Source organism: Thalassophryne amazonica, chromosome 10 (assembly GCF_902500255.1).
Source record: "Thalassophryne amazonica chromosome 10, fThaAma1.1, whole genome shotgun sequence".
Taxonomy (NCBI): Eukaryota; Metazoa; Chordata; class Actinopteri; order Batrachoidiformes; family Batrachoididae; genus Thalassophryne; species Thalassophryne amazonica.
In genome coordinates, this window is record NC_047112.1 from 81,521,082 (window position 1) to 81,539,690 (window position 18,609).

Genomic DNA, 18,609 nt, shown 5'->3' on the forward strand with positions numbered 1-18,609 from the left:
TCACTTCTGGAAGCATCAAAGGCAATGACGGACACAAGTAATGAGTCAGCACTTCTGTCTTTGTGTGCCCTGGCCCCTCCTGGAAGATCCTGTTTACTACATGGCTTCCAGCACAGACACAGCTGAGAGGAGCAACAAAACTCAGCTCACTTCTTAATAACAGTGCTGCCGTCAGGCGGAGGTCTTGGAAAATAAAGCAGTGCTGACTTACGGTTTGGTGTATAAATAAAATTAATACTGATAGAATAACTCCATTAATGTCAATTCTGTCATTTGTACAAAGTTACAATATAAGATATATCTTTTAATGTTGAATAATGACTAATTCTGAAGTTTTGTAACAAACACAGACAGATAGCAAAGGATTCTGAGTAAAATGTGCCTCCACTAATACTGATTGGTTGACTCATTCATTCTATGTAAACCAACATGTTAATGTGAGACGTGTCGTGTGTTAGTGTTTACAGATAAATGTGCTTTTGTAAAATATGCCATTTTTCATTTGTAAAAAAAAAGGCATTTTCAAAAAAAAAAAGCCAAGTTGTAATTAGATAACCGTCTGATATAACCGGTGTCAAAATAAATAGAATGCTGCCATGATCTACTGGTGCCAGACGTTCAGTACTTAAGATGGGCTTACACTGTGTGAGTTTTGACCCTTGTTCAGCTGATTTTTCACGCATGCAAGAATTTTTTGGATCGCACCAAGTTTCAGGTTAATCGTGTGTCCTACATAGTGTAGTATACATAGAGCAACAAGCTGCGTTTAACATCTCACGACCACCTCCTGATCGCCAGGAGGTGGTCGTGTGGTCGCATGAAAATCAAACCTGTCTGATATTCTGGTCAAGAGTCATGAGGGTATCCCGCTGCTGAAACACTACAAGCATCCAACCTCTCGCACTGTGCATGTGCAAACATCAGAGAGAGCATAACAGTGATCATCTCTTTGGAGACCAGCTTCTGTTTCTTCCTCTCTCCCCCCCCCCCCCCCCCCCCATTCTTCAACTCATGTAAATTCTTGTAATGTTTTTTTTTTAACTTTGATGTCTCCCATCGAGAATTTTTGTAAAAAATAAGAAATGTAAATTACGAGGGCTGTCCGTAAAGTATAGGTCCTTTTTATTTTTTTCAAAAACTATATGGATTTCATTCATATGTTTTTACGTCAGACATGCTTGAACCCTCGTGCGCATGCGTGAGTTTTTCCATGCCTGTCGGTGACGTCATTCGCCTGTGAGCACTCCTTGTGGGAGGAGTCGTCCAGCCCCTCGCGGAATTCCTTTGTCTGAGAAGTTGCTGAGAGACTGGCGCTTTGTTTGATCAAAATTTTTTCTAAACCTGTGAGACACATCGAAGTGGACATGGTTCGAAAAATTAAGCTGGTTTTCAGTGAAAATTTTAACAGCTGATGAGAGATTTTGAGGTGATTCTGTCGCTTTAAGGACTTTTCATGGTGCGAGACGTCGTGCAGCGCTCTCAGGCGGCGTCATCAGCCTGTTTCAAGCTTAAAACCTCCACATTTCAGGCTCTATTGATCCAGGACGTCGTGAGAGAACAGAGACGTTTCAGAAGAAGTCGGTTTCAGCATTTTATCCGGATATTCCACTGTTAAAGGAGATTTTTTTAATGAAAGACGTGCGGACGGGTCCGTGCGGACGGGTCCGTGCGTCGGGACGCAGCCGACGCGGCGCGGCGGCACAGGAAAAACACCTCCGTGTTGATAACCATTTGTTAAAATCCAGTTGGCTTTTGATGGCTTTCAGTGGAGTGAGTATATGAGAAATTGCTTATCAGCTGGAGATGTTCCAGCTTGTCCTCAAGGCTTCCAACAGAGGTGTTTTTCCTGTGACGGAGCATTGCGGCGGCTGCGAGCCGACGCTGCAATCCGCCCGCATGTCTTTCATTAAAAAAATCGCCTTTAACAGTGGAATATCCGGATAAAATGCTGAAACCGACTTCTTCTGAAACTTCTCTGTTCTCTCACGACGTCCTGAATCAACAGAGCCTGAAATGTGGAGGTTTTAAGCTTGAAACAGGCTGATGACGCTGCCTGAGAGCGCTGCGCGACGTCTCGCACCGTGAAAAGTCCTTAAAGCGACAGAATCACCTCAAAATCTCTCATCAGCTGTTAAAAATTTCACTGAAGACCAGCTTAATTTTTCGAACCATGTCCACTTCGATGTGTCTCACAGGTTTAGAAAAAATTTTGATCAAACAAAGCGCCAGTCTCTCAGCAACTTCTCAGACAAAGGAATTCCGACGAGGGGCTGGACGACTCCTCCCACAAGGAGTGCTCACAGGCGAATGACGTCACCGACAGGCGTGGAAAAACTCACGCATGCGCACGAGGGTTCAAGCATGTCTGACGTAAAAACATATGAATGAAATCCATATAGTTTTTGAAAAAAATAAAAAGGACCTATACTTTACGGACAGAGCTCGTATGTTTGAAAAAAAGCTTCTATTTACATTTTGCTTCTGGAAACACGAGTCCGACGTGTGGTTTTTGAACGTACAATGTGTGTGAGAACATAAATCGGGCGCTCTGAACTTTTACACTGTGCGGTTCTGTCATACAGTTTGAGCTGTAGCCGAGTACAGTGATTGAAAATATCATACAGTGTCTGCCCAGCCTCAGGACAAATACAGCCATGAACACTACTGGCCAGTAGATGGCCGTAGAGACCGTGAAACTTGCCAAAACAAAATTCCAGATAATCCGTGTCTGCTACGTTTAAGATGCGTGGAATTTAATAAATGCAAACACAATAAACACAATAAACCCAGAGAATATATTCACAAGAGTTTTAGGTACAATATACAAAGAGTTTAATGCTGTTGTCCGTGTGGAGCATGATCAGAGCATCTCAAATGCATTTCTCCTGTCGTAAATGTACTGAGATTACCCTACCCATAATGCACTGGGCACAGCATCTCCACACTAAAACCTTAAAAATTAGCGCATTACTTTAAAACTAAACATACAAGGTCTGTGATAAAAAAAAGCGGTCCTTTTTATTTTTTTCAAAAAATAAATGGATTTGATTCATATGTTTTTACGTCAGACAAGCTTGAACCCTCGTGCGCATGCATGAGTTTTGTCATGCCTGTCGGTGACGTCATTCGCCTGTGGGCAGGCTTTGAGTGAGGTGTGGACTCCTCCTCCCGTCGGAATCTCTTTGTCTAAGAAGCTGCAGGGAGACTGCACGCATTGCTTTATCAAATTTTTTCAGGCCCGGTGAGGGACACTATTCGAGAAATTCAGCTGGTTTTCGGTGTAAAGTTTAACGGCTGATGAGAGATTGTGGAGTTTCTTTCGCTTTAAGCACAGCCCACAAAGCGGATTGGCGCGGCGCGGTTGGAGGTGGCGTCCGTCTGGCTGTTTCGAGCTGAAAACATCCTAATTTAAAGCTCTGTTCACCCAGGGCATCGTCAGAGAACAGAGAAGGTTCAGAAGAAGCTGGCATCAGGAGTTTACCCGGACATTCCACTGTTAAAGGAGATTTTGTAATGAAAGAACGCGCGGACAAATTTGCCGAGTCGGATCCGTGACGACGTGGCAAATCCGTCTGCGCCGCGACAGGAAAAACACCTCCGTGTTGAAAACCATTTGTAAATTCAGGCGGCTTTTGATGGCTTCAACAAGTGAGTATCTGAGAAATTGTTTAACAGCTTGGGCATGTTCCAACTTGTCCGTTAAGGTTTCCAACGGAGGTGTTTTTCCTGTGGTGACCCCCCGCGTTCGGGTCCGGCCCGACATGCGAATCTGCCCGCACGTTCTTTCATTACAAAATCTCCTTTAACAGTGGAATGTCTAGATAAACTCCTGATCCCGAATTCTTCTGAAAGTTCTCTGTTATCTCACGACATCTTGGGTCCACAGAGCCTGAAATTAGGAAGTTTTCAGCTTGAAACAGCGAGACGACGACGCCTCGGAGCGCAGATCGCCGTCAGGTGCCGTGGGCCGTCCTTACGGCAACAGTAAAACTCCAAAATCTCTCATCAGCCGTTAAAATTTTCACCGAAAACCAGCTGAATTTATCAAATGGTGTCCACTCAGTTGTGCCTTACAGGTTTTGAAAAATTTTTTATCAAACAAAGCAGCAGTCTCTGAGCCATTCCTAAACAATGAAAAAATCGACGAGCGGGTGGGCCACTCCTCACTAAAAGACTGCCCACAGGCGAATGACGTAACCGACAGGCGTGAAAAACTCTCGCATGCCACGAGGATTCAAGCATGTCTGATCTAATCACACGTGATTCAAATCCATATAGTTTTTGAAAAAAATAATAAGGTCCGTTACTTTTCTCACAGACCTCGTATATCTGATATTTTCACCTTATAAAATTTCAGATGTGACGATAATTTAAATAACTTGTCCAAAATTAGTTTGGTTAAATTTTGAACCATAAGTTAAAAATCTATGCCTCTGGATGACTTGGGTGATATTGCCAGCGTGTGAGTATGGGGTGAAAAGAAATGAGGTTTTTTTTTTTTGGACCAGTTGTCCTTTGCCTGCAGAGGATAGAGTGGTTTCTTCTAGAAGCAGCTCTTCTCTGTTTGCAGAGGGTAATCACCCTGTAAATTTTCATCCCCCAAACTAACACCTGCATCAAATCAGATCTACTCGTTGACATTGACCCTATGCCATGACATTGACCCTATGTGTCTTTTTACAAGGAATGTTTTCGCCATTTTTGCTCTATGCCAAGATGCATTATCATCTTGAAACATCCCCAAACATCCTTTCAATTGTCCAAAATATCAACGTAAAGTTGTGCATTTATTGATGATGTAATGACAGCCATCTCCCCAGTGCCTTTACGTGACATGCAGGCCCATATCATCAATGACTGTGGAAATTTACATGTTCTCTTCAGGCAGTCATCTTTATAAATCTCATTGGAACGGCACCAAACAAAAGTTCCAGCATCATCACCTTGCCCAATGCAGATTCGAGATTCATCAATGAATATGACTTTCATCCAGTCATCCACAGTCCACGAATGCTTTTCCTTAGCCCATTGTAATCTTGTTTTTTTTCTGTTTAGGTGTTAATGATGGCTTTCGTTTAGCTTTTCTGTATGTAAATCCCATTTCCTTTAGGCGGTTTCTTACAGTTCGGTCACAGACGTTGACTCCAGTTCCTCCCATTCGGTCTCATTTGTTTTGTTGTGCATTTTTTCGATTTTTGAGACATATTGTTTTAAGTTTTCTGTCTTGACGGCTTTGCTGTCTTCCTTGGTCTACCAGTATGTTTGCCTTTAACAACCTTCCCATGTTGTTTGTATTTTGGTCCAGAGTTTCGACACAGCTGACTGTGAATAACCAACATCTTTTGCAACATGCATGATGATTACTCTCTTTTAAGAGTTTGATAATCCTCTCCTTTGTTTCAATTGACATCTCTCATGTTGCAGCCATGATTCATGTCAGTCCCTTGGTGCAACAGCTCGCCAAGGTGTGATCACTCCTTTTTAGATGCAGACTAACGAGCAGATCTGATATGATGCAGGTGTTAGTTTTGGGATGAAAATTACAGGGGTGATTCCATAATTTTTCCTCAGAATTGAGTGATTCCATATTTTTTTCCTCTGCTTGGTCTAAAAAGTAACCGTTACTGACTGCCACAATCTTTTTTCTTGATTTCTTATAGTGTTTCTTAAAGCCAGAAAGTTGTCATTTGAAATGACTTTAGTTTTGTTTCATGTCTGTGATCTGCTTTTTTTCTACAAAATTAAACAACTGAATGAACATCCTCAGAGGCTGGTGATTCCATAATTTTTGCCAGGGGTTGTATTTGCTAGTGCAGGCTAACAAGTTTGAGAACCCTGAAAATGGAAGATTGTACATATTGCTTATGACAGGAGAAGGCAAGGGAGCATGAATCCCCATCAACAAGTCTCAAAACATGAAGAGAAACAAAATCGTGATTGGTGACATAACACAACCTCCAGATGAAACTAAATCCAAGAAACTTTAGCCAAAAGGCATGGGCACAAAATAATAACTGCAACAGTTATTACTACTAGCACATTGCCTGTGGGCTCTAGATTGGGTAATGTTTATTAAATACATAGCTGACATTTTTAAGGGTGGTAATAAATTATGCAAAGTTTCTATAATGAGTTTGAATGGGTGTGTGAGTCCAGTGTGTTTTTAGAACTTTAGGACCCTTTTATTTCCTGTTAATTACGTATGGTTTTATGTTAATTTACTTTCTTCCTGTATTTATAAATTGTTTCGGTTCTTGTTATCATGTACACACTATTATTATTATTTTATTTTATTATTGGTTCCATTTTTTCATTTGTTTTATAAATAGACCACAATGGAAATAAGAGTTTTCACTTTCTTATGTCATCCATGTATTTTTAACATACAATTATATTATGTGCTTACATTGAACTTACTAAATAAAATCCCGCACACACATACTTTTAATATATAGATGATTCACCGCCCCCTTTTGGAATGGAGTGTGAGTCCAGAATGTAATTATCAACATCCATTGTTCAGTGTTGTTTGCTAATATCCATAGTTTCTTCAAAAATATTAGTCCTATCAATATTCTGTTTTGGCGGCGTTCACCCTTGACCCAAAATACATAAGCATACCAAAGGGTAAATGTCAGCTCTTCCCAATTTGTACATGATTGAAGTTATACACACATGCATGCATGCATAGATTTTTGTCTTTTCTGCATTCTGCTGCAAGCAGGTAGTTTTATTTTTACACACCCACAAACAGAATCGGTAGCAGAAGACATCAAGCGCACTACACATTTCACTCATGGTAACACCAACATGACACCTAACCCGCTCATGGTAATGGTAACATGACAGTTAACTAAACTGACTGAACCAATTGAACTACAAAAACACAATAAGTCAATAACATTAACACTGTTAAGCTAGCATGAACAACAATAACAAATTTAAGATGTAAAACCCCGAAATCCCATGGTGCATTGCAGCACAACATCCATTGTTCACTGTTCACTAATATTGCTAATTCCTCCTAAAATATTAGTCCTATCAACTTTATGTTTTCGTGGCATTCATCTTTGACCTGCAGTACATAAGCATACCAAATGGCAAATGTCAGCTCTTCCCAGTTTCTCCATGATCAAAGCCATTTGGTTATTATAATATATAGACATAGATTGTTTTATTTCAGTCTGTCTTCAAATGCAAGTTCTTTTGTTATTATTTATTATTTCAGCACAAATGGAAATGATCAAGACTTTTTTGACATGAGACCTTGACAACAAGAACAAGGACGAAACAAAAAAGCTTACTGTCAGTGATGTCAGCTGGGTTTTTTTTTTTGTTTGTTTGTTTGTTTGTTTGTTTTTGTTGTTGTTTTTGTGTGTATTATGCATGCACCATGATCAACACAAACAATGTGTTACCTACGTTTTTGTGGTCTTATTTACCTTCACAGTTGCCCAAGAGGTTAACTGAGATATGTGACGCAACAGCAAAACAGTTACTGGGTTTAAAACCAAGAAATGTCTATATACACTAAAACACCACACGTACAGACACACTTGTAGAAGACAGAGGATGGAAGGGCCACGTTTAGGATGGAGAGATGGATGGTTTCACATACTTCTCTGCAAGGTTGACTCAGTCGCCTGACACACCCCCAGGAAGTGGTAGTAAGATTCCATTTCAGCAGTAGAGATCCGCACTGTGGAATACGCTTGCAGATAGCTACCACACTTGGGACAGTAGGAGGGGAGGCTGGGGTTGAGTCCATCTCCAGGCATGCTGCTACCTCATCTCCTGCATGGATGGACACTGTATACCTGTTGCAGCCACTTATGTCTCTTTCTGCTCCTCTTTTTTAATGTAATCCATCTTTCCTCGATGCTTCCAAACACAATTTCATGCACTCTAATGCACACTTTACCTTTCCCTGTGGCAAAGCGACTGCAGTTGTTCCAGCATGTGCTCCAGTGAATTCAGCAAAGGGTCTCTAACCTCTATGCTTCTATCTCTCTCTCTCTCTCTCTCTCTCTCTCTCTCTCTCTCTCTCTCTCTCTCTCTCTCCATCATAATCTCCATTTAAATCCTATTACAGTGCATCTGCCTGCACCTGCCTCCGCGACACACAACCTGCTGTGAAGAACTGCTTACACAGTCAGGCGGTCCAGTTTATAGCTGAATCACATTGCCAAAGTTGTATTTTAAGCAACAGTGATACTGGATTAATGGAACCTACAGAAATACACAATCAGGATTCTTTAAAGTGTGCTCACACTGGTAAAATTACACTTCTGGAGAAACAACCTGACATGGTACTCCATCACTGTTCAAATATACAACGGCACCCCTAAATCTCATTACCCCAAATATCATCACCCCATTGGTCGAAACTACAACTAGAACCTCATGAATTCACCTACAAGGCTATCAGGGCCACAGACGCTGCAGTGGCCTGTCTGCTACATCTCCTCCTTCAACATCTGGATTCCACAGGTACCTGTGCCAGGATCTTATTTGTGGATTTTATTTCTTTGTTTAATACCATCAAAAGGCACATACTGATCTGGGAGCTTCACCAGCTCAATACCCTTCTCCAGTTGATCCATCTTCTGCAGAATTTTCTCAGTGATAGATGGCAAGCAAACTGGGTAGGTAACATGGCATCTCCGCTACTCACCACAATCACTGGAGCACCACAAGGCTGTGTGCTAAGCCCATTTTGTCACACACTGCACAGTAATGACTGTATCAGCCCCTTGATCCATAATTACCTAGCCCAAATATTCTGACAACGCTGCCATTTTGGCTTTCCTCACAGATGATAATTTATAGATTATCATAATACTATTGCTCGCTTTACCAATTGGTGTGATACCTATCTCTGTGCCATTAACACAAAGGAAATGGTAATCAGTGTCCCATCACTTTAGTACCCCACCTTGAAATACATTGGACTTAAATTGGAAAATAAACTGTGTTTTGAACAGCACATAAAGGACATACAAAAAGAAGTCATCAAAGACTTCAAAGGATTCTATGCTGCTACCCATCTTCTCCTAGTACAAAAGCATCACCCAAGCCACTTTGGTCTACTACCCAGTCTCTTTCTATAACATGCTCTCCAAACAAAAGACACATATAACTCCACCCTGCTAGCTGCAAATAAAGACTGAGCTGTATAGTGATGTGGTTTTCTGCTCAGGGGTCTCCAGTTGTGCTTCAGTAATTACTTAATTTAATTTAAGCTTGTTGTGTTCTGCAGGCCCCCTGAGCTGTATGTGAGAGCCTCGAACAAATTTGAAAAATACGGTAAAATCCAGACCTGCTTGTACTTGCTGATAAGCTTTTGATTATGAGGGATGTTAAGTAATAATTAATAATAATTTGTTTTTGAAATACTGAAATATTATATTTATTCACATACCTCAAAACATTTTTTCTTAAAAATGTTTACTTTAGTAAAAAAAATATAGTTTAATTCTCATAAAAGTATGACTTCTTTAAAAAAAATAGATTATTTTTCCTCAAAAAAATTTTTCACCTAAAATAATTGTATGTCATTATAATTAGTGTGTTATTAAATGCAATGACAAAGAATTTTAATTGCAATAATTTATATAACATGCAATATTGTGTAAAAGAATTAGGTACATGTCAAAAATAAGTTAATAGAAATCTGGTTTAAAATGTTCAAATTTCCAATTCCTTCAAAAAACCAAGGCTGTTGTGTGGGCCGCTGAAGAGGAGGTACTGCTGGCCCACCACCACCAGAGGGCGCCCTGCCTGGAGTGCGGGCTCCAGGCACCAGAGGGCGCTGCCGCCTTATGGGAGCAGCCTGGGTGACAGCTGTCACCCATCACTAGACACAGCTGTTCCACTCAGCACAGAGGTATATCAGGAGGACGGCGTCTCCACCTCAGTGCCGAGATATCGCCTTTAGACTGAGGTAACGTACTCTGCATTTATATTCTGACTAACTAGCTAAAAGACTTGTTAAACCTTTTCAGGACAGCTGATTACTGAAAGCTAAATTGCTTGGATAAGTACTCACCTGCCTGCCATATTGTGACTAGAGGTGGAGGCGGCTTCTCCCCTCTCCGTTACTGGGTGCTGTCGCATCCACGCCTGTGTTGTTGCTCTCTCCCGCCAGCAGTACCGGATCCGACGAGCGGAGGCAGTGGCCACCTGGGAATTCGGGACTTGGCGGTTCCAGTATTTCCAGGGTTCGGTGGCAGAGGAGATCTGGGTGGTTTCGGTTCGACTGAGATGGACGTCTCCTACCTTCGAGCCTGCCCACACGACACCAGCGGATTCGACCCCAAATTGTGATTGTTGTATTCATTGTGCTCGTTTCACAATAGTAAACCTTGTTATTCACCTTCCTCCATTGTCCGTTCATTGCGCCCCCTGTTGTGGGTCCGTGTTCCTACACTTTCACAACAGGATATCTCGGCCAGCGTCATGGATCCCGAGGGGCGTCAACCGGCTGTTGAACGGCCAATGGAAGAACAAGGCGCGTCGGCGGCTTCGGGAGGGGTAATCGGTGAGTTGCAGCGGATCCTCGCCGCTTTCACCTCTCGGATCGATTTAATGACCGAGCAGCACGTTCTCCTAAACCGCAGCGTGGAGGCTCTCGCCGCACAAGTGGAGACGCGCCCTCCGGGCGCTGCTGCGGCTCTCCCTCCCGAGGACCCTGCGCGTGAAAGTGACGTTCCACTGGTCGTTCAACGGGCCCTTCCTCCGTCCCCAGAAGCATACATAAGCCCTCCAGAACCGTACGGAGGCTGTGTGGAGACGTGCGCGGATTTCCTGATGCAGTGTTCGCTCGTCTTCGCACAGCGTCCCGTGATGTACGCGACTGATGCTAGCAAAATAGCTTATGTAATAAACCTGCTTCACGGGGAGGCACGCGCTTGGGCTACAGCGCTCTGGGAGCAGAACTCACGGCTCCTTCATACCTACGATGGGTTTGTACGGGAGCTCAGAACGGTGTTCGACCATCCCAACAGAGGAGAGTCCGCTTCAACCGCGCTACTGTCGATGAGACAAGGGCGTCGGAGTGCAGCTGCCTATGCAGTCGCCTTCCGCATCGCGGCGGCGAGATCCGGCTGGAATAGCACTGCCCTCCACGCCGCCTTTGTAAACGGACTGTCACTGGTCCTAAAAGAGCACCTGGTGGCGAAGGACGAACCGCGGGACTTAGATGGTCTCATCGATCTGGTCATACGACTCGACAACCGGTTAGAAGAACGCCGTCGGGAGCGAGGCGAAGGGCGTGGCCAGGCACGCGTCGTCCCTCTCCCTTCCGGTTCCGATCGAGCTCCGCCTTCCCCACGCTCCTCTGTTCCTGCGCTCCGTGCGCCTACGGCTCCCCCTGCTGACGAAGCTATGGACACGAGCAGGGCAACATTTAGGGCACCTGGAGCACAAAGGAGGCGGGCCCACGGAGCTTGTTTTGTTTGTGGCTCGAGTGAGCATCTCGCAAACGACTGCCCCGAGCGGTTAAACTCCAACGCCCGCCCCTAGAGACTGGGCCAGGGGTGGGCCAGAACATTCACGTGGGACACACCCACATTGCTACACGACTCCCAGTCACGATCCTGTTTGAGGATTCAACCCTGAAGGCCCCAGCACTGGTGGACACGGGCTCTGAGGGGAATCTGCTAGACAGCAGATGGGCTAGGGAGATAGGGCTCCCTCTGGTGGCTCTTACCTCGCCTGTGCAGGTTCGGGCACTAGATGGCTCCCTACTCCCACCAATCACGCACAAGACACCTCCAGTAACTCTGGTGGTGTCAGGTAACCACCGGGAGGTGATCGAGTTCTTTGTGACTCAGGCCACCTCCCGTGTGGTTTTGGGTTTTCCCTGGATGTTGAAGCACAATCCCCGGATCGATTGGCCGTCCGGGGTAGTGGTTCAGTGGAGCGAAACCTGCCATCGGGAGTGTCTAGGTTCCTCGGTTCCTCCCGGCTCCCAAGCTAAGGAGGAGGTCCGAGTCTCGCCCAATCTGAAGGCGGTGCCGGCGGAGTACCATGACCTCGCTGACGTGTTCAGCAAGGATCTGGCTCTCACGCTTCCTCCCCACCGTCCTTATGATTGTGCCATTGATTTGGTTCCAGGCTGTGAGTACCCGTCCAGTAGGCTGTACAACCTCTCACGGCCGGAGCGTGAATCAATGGAGACCTACATCCGGGACTCATTAGCTGCCGGGTTGATCCGGAATTCCACCTCTCCGATGGGTGCTGGTTTCTTTTTTGTGGGTAAAAAAGATGGCGGGCTTCGTCCATGCATAGATTACAGGGGGTTGAACGAAATCACGGTTCGCAACCGATACCTGTTGCCCTTGTTGGATTCAGTGTTCACCCCCTTGCATGGAGCCAAAATTTTCACCAAGCTGGATCTTAGGAATGCGTATCATTTGGTTCGGATCCGGAAGGGAGACGAATGGAAGACGGCATTCAACACCCCCTTAGGTCATTTTGAGTACCTGGTCATGCCGTTCGGTCTCACTAATGCTCCCGCGACTTTCCAAGCGTTGGTAAACGATGTCTTGCGGGACTTCCTGCACCGGTTCGTCTTCGTATATCTAGACGATATACTCATCTTTTCCCCGGATCCTGAGACACATGTCCGGCATGTCCGTCAGGTCCTGCAGCGGTTGTTGGAGAACCGCCTGTTTGTGAAGGGCGAGAAGTGTGAATTCCACCGCACTTCTTTGTCCTTCCTGGGGTTCATCATCTCCTCCAACTCCGTCGCCCCTGATCCGGCCAAGGTTGCGGCGGTGAGAGACTGGCCCCAACCAACAAGCCGTAGGAAGCTGCAACAGTTCCTCGGCTTTGCTAATTTCTACAGGAGGTTTATTAAGGGCTACAGTCAGGTAGTTAGCCCCCTGACAGCCCTGACCTCCCCAAAAGTCCCCTTCACCTGGTCGGATCGGTGCGAAGCCGCGTTCAAGGAGTTGAAACGGCGCTTCTCGTCTGCACCAGTTCTGGTGCAGCCCGATCCTAGCCGCCAGTTAGTGGTTGAAGTGGATGCCTCGGACTCAGGGATAGGAGCGGTGCTCTCCCAGAGCGGGAGGACCGATAAGGTCCTTCACCCGTGTGCCTATTTTCCCGCAGGTTGACCCCCGCTGAACGGAACTATGACGTCGGCAATCGGGAACTCCTTGCTGTGAAAGAGGCCCTCGAAGAGTGGAGACATCTGTTGGAGGGAACAGCCGTGCCATTCACGGTTTTCACTGACCATCGGAACCTGGAGTATATCAGGACCGCCAAGCGGCTGAACCCCAGGCAAGCCCGCTGGTCACTGTTCTTTGGCCGTTTTGACTTCCGGATCACCTACCGTCCCGGGACCAAGAATCAAAGGTCGGATGCATTGTCCCGGGTGCACGAAGACGAAGTCAAAGCGGAACCGTCGGATCCCCCGGATCCCATTATCCTGGAGTCCGCTATCGTGGCCGCCCTCACCTGGGACGTGGAGAAGACCGTCCGGGAGGCCCTGACCCGTGACCCGGACCCCGGAAACGGACCAAAGGACAGACTATACGTCCCACCAGAGGCTAGGGCTGCAGTCCTGGACTTCTGTCACGGTTCTAAACTCTCCTGTCACCCTGGGGTGCGAAGGACCGTGACAGTCGTCCGGCAACGCTTCTGGTGGGCATCCCTGGAGGCCGACGTCCGGAACTACGTCCAGGCCTGTACCACCTGCGCCAGGGGCAAGGCCGACCACAGAAAGACCTCAGGGCAGCTCCAGCCACTGCCCGTGCCTCATCGCCCCTGGTCCCACATCGGCCTGGACTTTGTCACGGGTCTCCCGCCGTCCCAGGGACACACCGTCGTCTTCACGATAGTGGACCGTTTCTCCAAGGCGGCCCACTTCGTGGCCCTCCCGAAGCTCCCAACGGCCCAGGAGACAGCGGACCTCCTGGTCCACCACGTCGTCCGCCTGCATGGCATACCATCAGACATCGTCTCCGATCGCGGTCCCCAGTTCACCTCGCACGTCTGGAGGAGCTTCTGCCGGGAACTGGGGGCCACGGTCAGCCTCTCGTCTGGGTACCACCCCCAGACCAACGGGCAGGCAGAGCGGGCGAATCAGGAACTGGAGCAGACACTTCGCTGTGTGACAGCCGCGCACCCGACGGCCTGGAGTACCCACCTGGCCTGGATCGAGTACGCCCACAACAGCCAAGTGTCATCAGCCACCGGCCTCTCCCCGTTTGAGTTTTGCTTGGGGTATCAGCCCCCCTTGTTTCCAGTGGTTGAGGGAGAGGTCGGTGTGCCCTCGGTCCAGGCCCACCTACGGAAGTGCCGTCGGGTGTGGCGTGCCGCCCGCTCTGCTTTGTTGAAGGCCCGGACGAGGGCGAAGACACATGCAGACCGGCGGCGGGCCCCGGCCCCCAAGTATCGTCCTGGGCAGGAGGTCTGGTTGTCCACCAAGGACATTCCTCTGCAGGTAGACTCGCCAAAACTTCAAGAACGGTACATCGGACCTTACAAGATCCTCAAGGTCATCAACCCCGCCGCAGTGAGGCTCCAGCTTCCGGCCTCACTGCGGATCCATCCAGTTTTTCATGTTTCCCGGATCAAGCCCCTTCACACCTCACCCCTCTGCACCCCGGGTCCGGCGCCGCCTCCTGCCCGGATCATCGACGGGGAACCGGCTTGGACTGTACGCCGGCTCCTTGATGTCCGTCGGATGGGCCGGGGTTTTCAATATTTGGTGGACTGGGAGGGGTACGGTCCCGAGGAGCGCTCCTGGGTGAAGAAGGGCTTCATCCTGGACCCGGCCCTCCTGGCCGACTTCTACCGTCGCCATCCGGACAAGCCCGGCCGTGCGCCAGGAGGCGCCCGTTGAGGGGGGGGTCCTGTTGTGTGGGCCGCTGAAGAGGAGGTACTGCTGGCCCACCACCACCAGAGGGCGCCCTGCCTGGAGTGCGGGCTCCAGGCACCAGAGGGCGCTGCCGCCTTATGGGAGCAGCCTGGGTGACAGCTGTCACCCATCACTAGACACAGCTGTTCCACTCAGCACAGAGGTATATCAGGAGGACGGCGTCTCCACCTCAGTGCCGAGATATCGCCTTTAGACTGAGGTAACGTACTCTGCATTTATATTCTGACTAACTAGCTAAAAGACTTGTTAAACCTTTTCAGGACAGCTGATTACTGAAAGCTAAATTGCTTGGATAAGTACTCACCTGCCTGCCATATTGTGACTAGAGGTGGAGGCGGCTTCTCCCCTCTCCGTTACTGGGTGCTGTCGCATCCACGCCTGTGTTGTTGCTCTCTCCCGCCAGCAGTACTGGATCCGACGAGCGGAGGCAGTGGCCACCTGGGAATTCGGGACTTGGCGGTTCCAGTATTTCCAGGGTTCGGTGGCAGAGGAGATCTGGGTGGTTTCGGTTCGACTGAGACGGACGTCTCCTACCTTCGAGCCTGCCCACACGACACCAGCGGATTCGACCCCAAATTGTGATTGTTGTATTCATTGTGCTCGTTTCACAATAGTAAACCTTGTTATTCACCTTCCTCCATTGTCCGTTCATTGCGCCCCCTGTTGTGGGTCCGTGTTCCTACACTTTCACAACAAAGGCATTGGTTTGATGACCACACATTAATAATATTATTGATTCAATAAAACGTAATTTTCATATAAACTGCAGGACTTTACTACAAATTACTGTTGAATAATTTTAATGTAGATGATTTTTTGAAATGTTAACAGAGGTCATGTATTTTACATATTTATATTTACTTACAATTTTGAGATATTTTGCACTTTTCATTATTTAATGAAAGGTGGGTCACTATGATCAAGTAACCTGTTGCACAACAATGGCTTATTTGCTCGGGAATTTTTAATTTTAATTTTTTGCTCAACTGAACATGTGACTAATTCTTATTGGTATTGGAATCACAGCACAATTACAGGATATGCTCCAGTAAAACTAATCCCACAAACACTGAACAGCCACAGTGTTGGACACGTTTCTTTTCTTCGCTGGTCTTCTTCATGGAAAATAAAGCTTTTTTTCCTCTGACAGCATGAAGCAGAGACACAAGGAACAGGAATTTATTTTGTCTCTTAATTTCAAATGGTTCAAACAAATCACAGTGACTTCTTTTCCTTTTGTTTTTGAGGATTATTTGACCCATCATCTTATCTCCAGATGACTTTGTGTGCAATGAATAAACAGTTTGTGACTTCCTCTGGATGAGATGCACATTCACAACAGGTTACTTCTCAGTTTACGAGAGTACCCATTTACAGCTGAGTAGACTGACAAATGCAGATGAAGCACACTGTCCAAGTATAGACATACATAACTAATATCACATGATCATACCAAGAACTGAACCACCAGCCATTAGGCCAGAAGATGGCTATAGTAAGGTGTGCACTCTATATGTTCTGCACATCAACCAGATTCTTCTGCCTGTTATAATCTGCACAAAATATACTAGGCTTTACATCAAATTTGTATCTAGCGACATCCCAAATGACGAGTACTCCTGATACGTCAAATTTATAGCGTGATCGAAGTCCCACCCTAAAACAGCTAATGACCTCCAAGTGGCCCCACCACTACCACCTACCCACACACACACACACCACACCAAACACACACACACACCACACCCACACCACACACACACACACTTTAGTGAACAGAATATTGATTCATGTTATTATTATTCAACTGGCCACCATACAAGTTTTCATCCTTGTTTTGTTTGTTTGCTCCTCCCTTTTTAAAATCAGAATCCAATTTTTTTTTTTTTTTTGACCATTGTTAAGGTTTGCACATACACGAAATTTGATCTGGTGTTACTGGTGCATAAACAATAAGAAAAGACTTCTGTAAGTCGTAAAAGAGTCAAATACGCAAAACTATATTCATTGTTAATTAAATGTAACGGAATGGGACTGTGCAAAACAGATGATTGGAGTACAGATGTACAATACCTTTCATTGCAGGGAAGACCAATGGGGAGGGGGTAAGTGGGGGTCTCTGGCATTATTTATAAGTCTATCTGCAGATGGAAAGAAGCTGTTTTTGCGTCTTGAGGTTTTGGTCCTGATGGACCCCAGCCTTCCGCCAGAGGGGAGGGTGACAAAACATTTGTGACCTGGGTGGGAGGGATCGGCCACAATCTTACTTGTTCACCTCAGGGCCCTGGAGGTGTACAGGTCCTGTAGGGATGGCAGACTGTAACAGTACCTGGCTGTATTTTCCTATCCCTATCCTAATCAATCAACCAAACTAAAAAAAAAGCAATATTTGGTCAACATAAGTAATAAACCTTGAATCTTTAACACTGCAGTGTGTAGGATTTAGTACCATCTAGTGATGATATTGCAAACTATATGACGCTATCATCAGCCATGATATTGTTTCTTTTCGTGTTTTGCTTCTCAGACGAAGGGAATTCCACTGGCTTCTCTTGGGATACGTATGATCCTCCAGTTCACAACAGTTAACATTCACATATTTATTAGCATGCACTTGCAACAATTAAATGTAAAGAGGAGCAAATTGCTGATTCTTCTTTTTTTAGTACGTCCTTTTTATGTTACTGTATAAATGTGGAGGTGCAACAGGGGAGCGGGTCCATGAGGGGACCCGCTCCCACACAGATATGAAGAAGCCATTATGTGTTTATGTAAACAAATCAATTCATTGTACAATACACTAATGAATCGTTGGTTATGAACACAGTATTCCATTTCTGCTAATAAACACCCTACAAACTGCACAAGTAAATCCTGTGAATGCGACACACTCTAACTTCAAAATGTGAAAGCAAAACTGCCAATATTCCATTTACCAAAATCCAAATCTAGGATGTGTCTGGTGTTTTTCCATTTAGCACAAGAACACTTTTGAACAAATTTTGAAGACAATATTGTGGAGTAAAAATAAAACAAGCGTTAAGAGGATACAGTGATGTTCTTGGTATGATAAATTGCACCACCTTACAGTGGGCTCTGCAGGTCCTCGATAGAATGCTGTATAACAAATTACTTCATCGGCCATCAGTTACAACTGTCAAACTATTATTGTCATCAAAACATTTGTAAACACTCCCTAAATGGTTTGAGGCTCAATCACGACGATTGGCAATATAAAAGTGTGACTGAGCAAACCACGTGATATTCCAAACGGTAGTGAAACTGTCTACTAGTTACAATACGGGGACTAAAGCATGTAAGTGACTGTGAAGAATGCAGATCGACAAAGTGACAAAGTGTGTCCATCACTTACATATCACTGATCCCATGCTGCTGCTTTTCTCGATACAATCCACACAGAAAGCAGGAGCTCAACAACGCGGCTACTTACACTCCAGCATAATACACACAGACACAGGTCCACTGGAATCTAATGTCAGGACCGTCTGTGCTCCTTCAACATGGCTAGACAAAACCTCCTCTTTGTGTGTGTGTGTGTGTGTGTGTGTGTGTGTGTGTTGTGGTGTGTGTGTGTGTGTGTGTGTGTGTGTGTGGTGTGTGTGTGTGTGTGTGTGTGTGTGTGTGTGTGTGTGAGAGAGAGAGAGAGCGAGAGAGAGCGTGTGTTTTCATCCGCCTTGGGGTCTGAGTCTTTGGCAGCC

The 18,609-nt window shown here is 46.0% G+C and overlaps 1 protein-coding gene across 8 annotated transcripts in view; it reads right to left on the reverse strand.

Moving 5' to 3' along the window:
- The window catches only part of mcf2l2 (MCF.2 cell line derived transforming sequence-like 2), a 373,245-nt gene that overhangs the window by 336,427 nt on the left and 18,209 nt on the right, over nucleotides 1-18,609 (reverse strand). The window contains exon 1 of one of the 8 annotated variants that reach the window (XM_034180348.1): nucleotides 18,264-18,447. The exons of the other annotated variants lie outside the window; for them this stretch is intronic. Coding sequence (XP_034036239.1) covers nucleotides 18,264-18,279 — 16 coding nt within the window. The 5' untranslated portion in view covers nucleotides 18,280-18,447. Of the gene's footprint in view, nucleotides 1-18,263; nucleotides 18,448-18,609 lie in introns of those variants that run through there. 8 annotated transcript variants of the gene reach the window in all.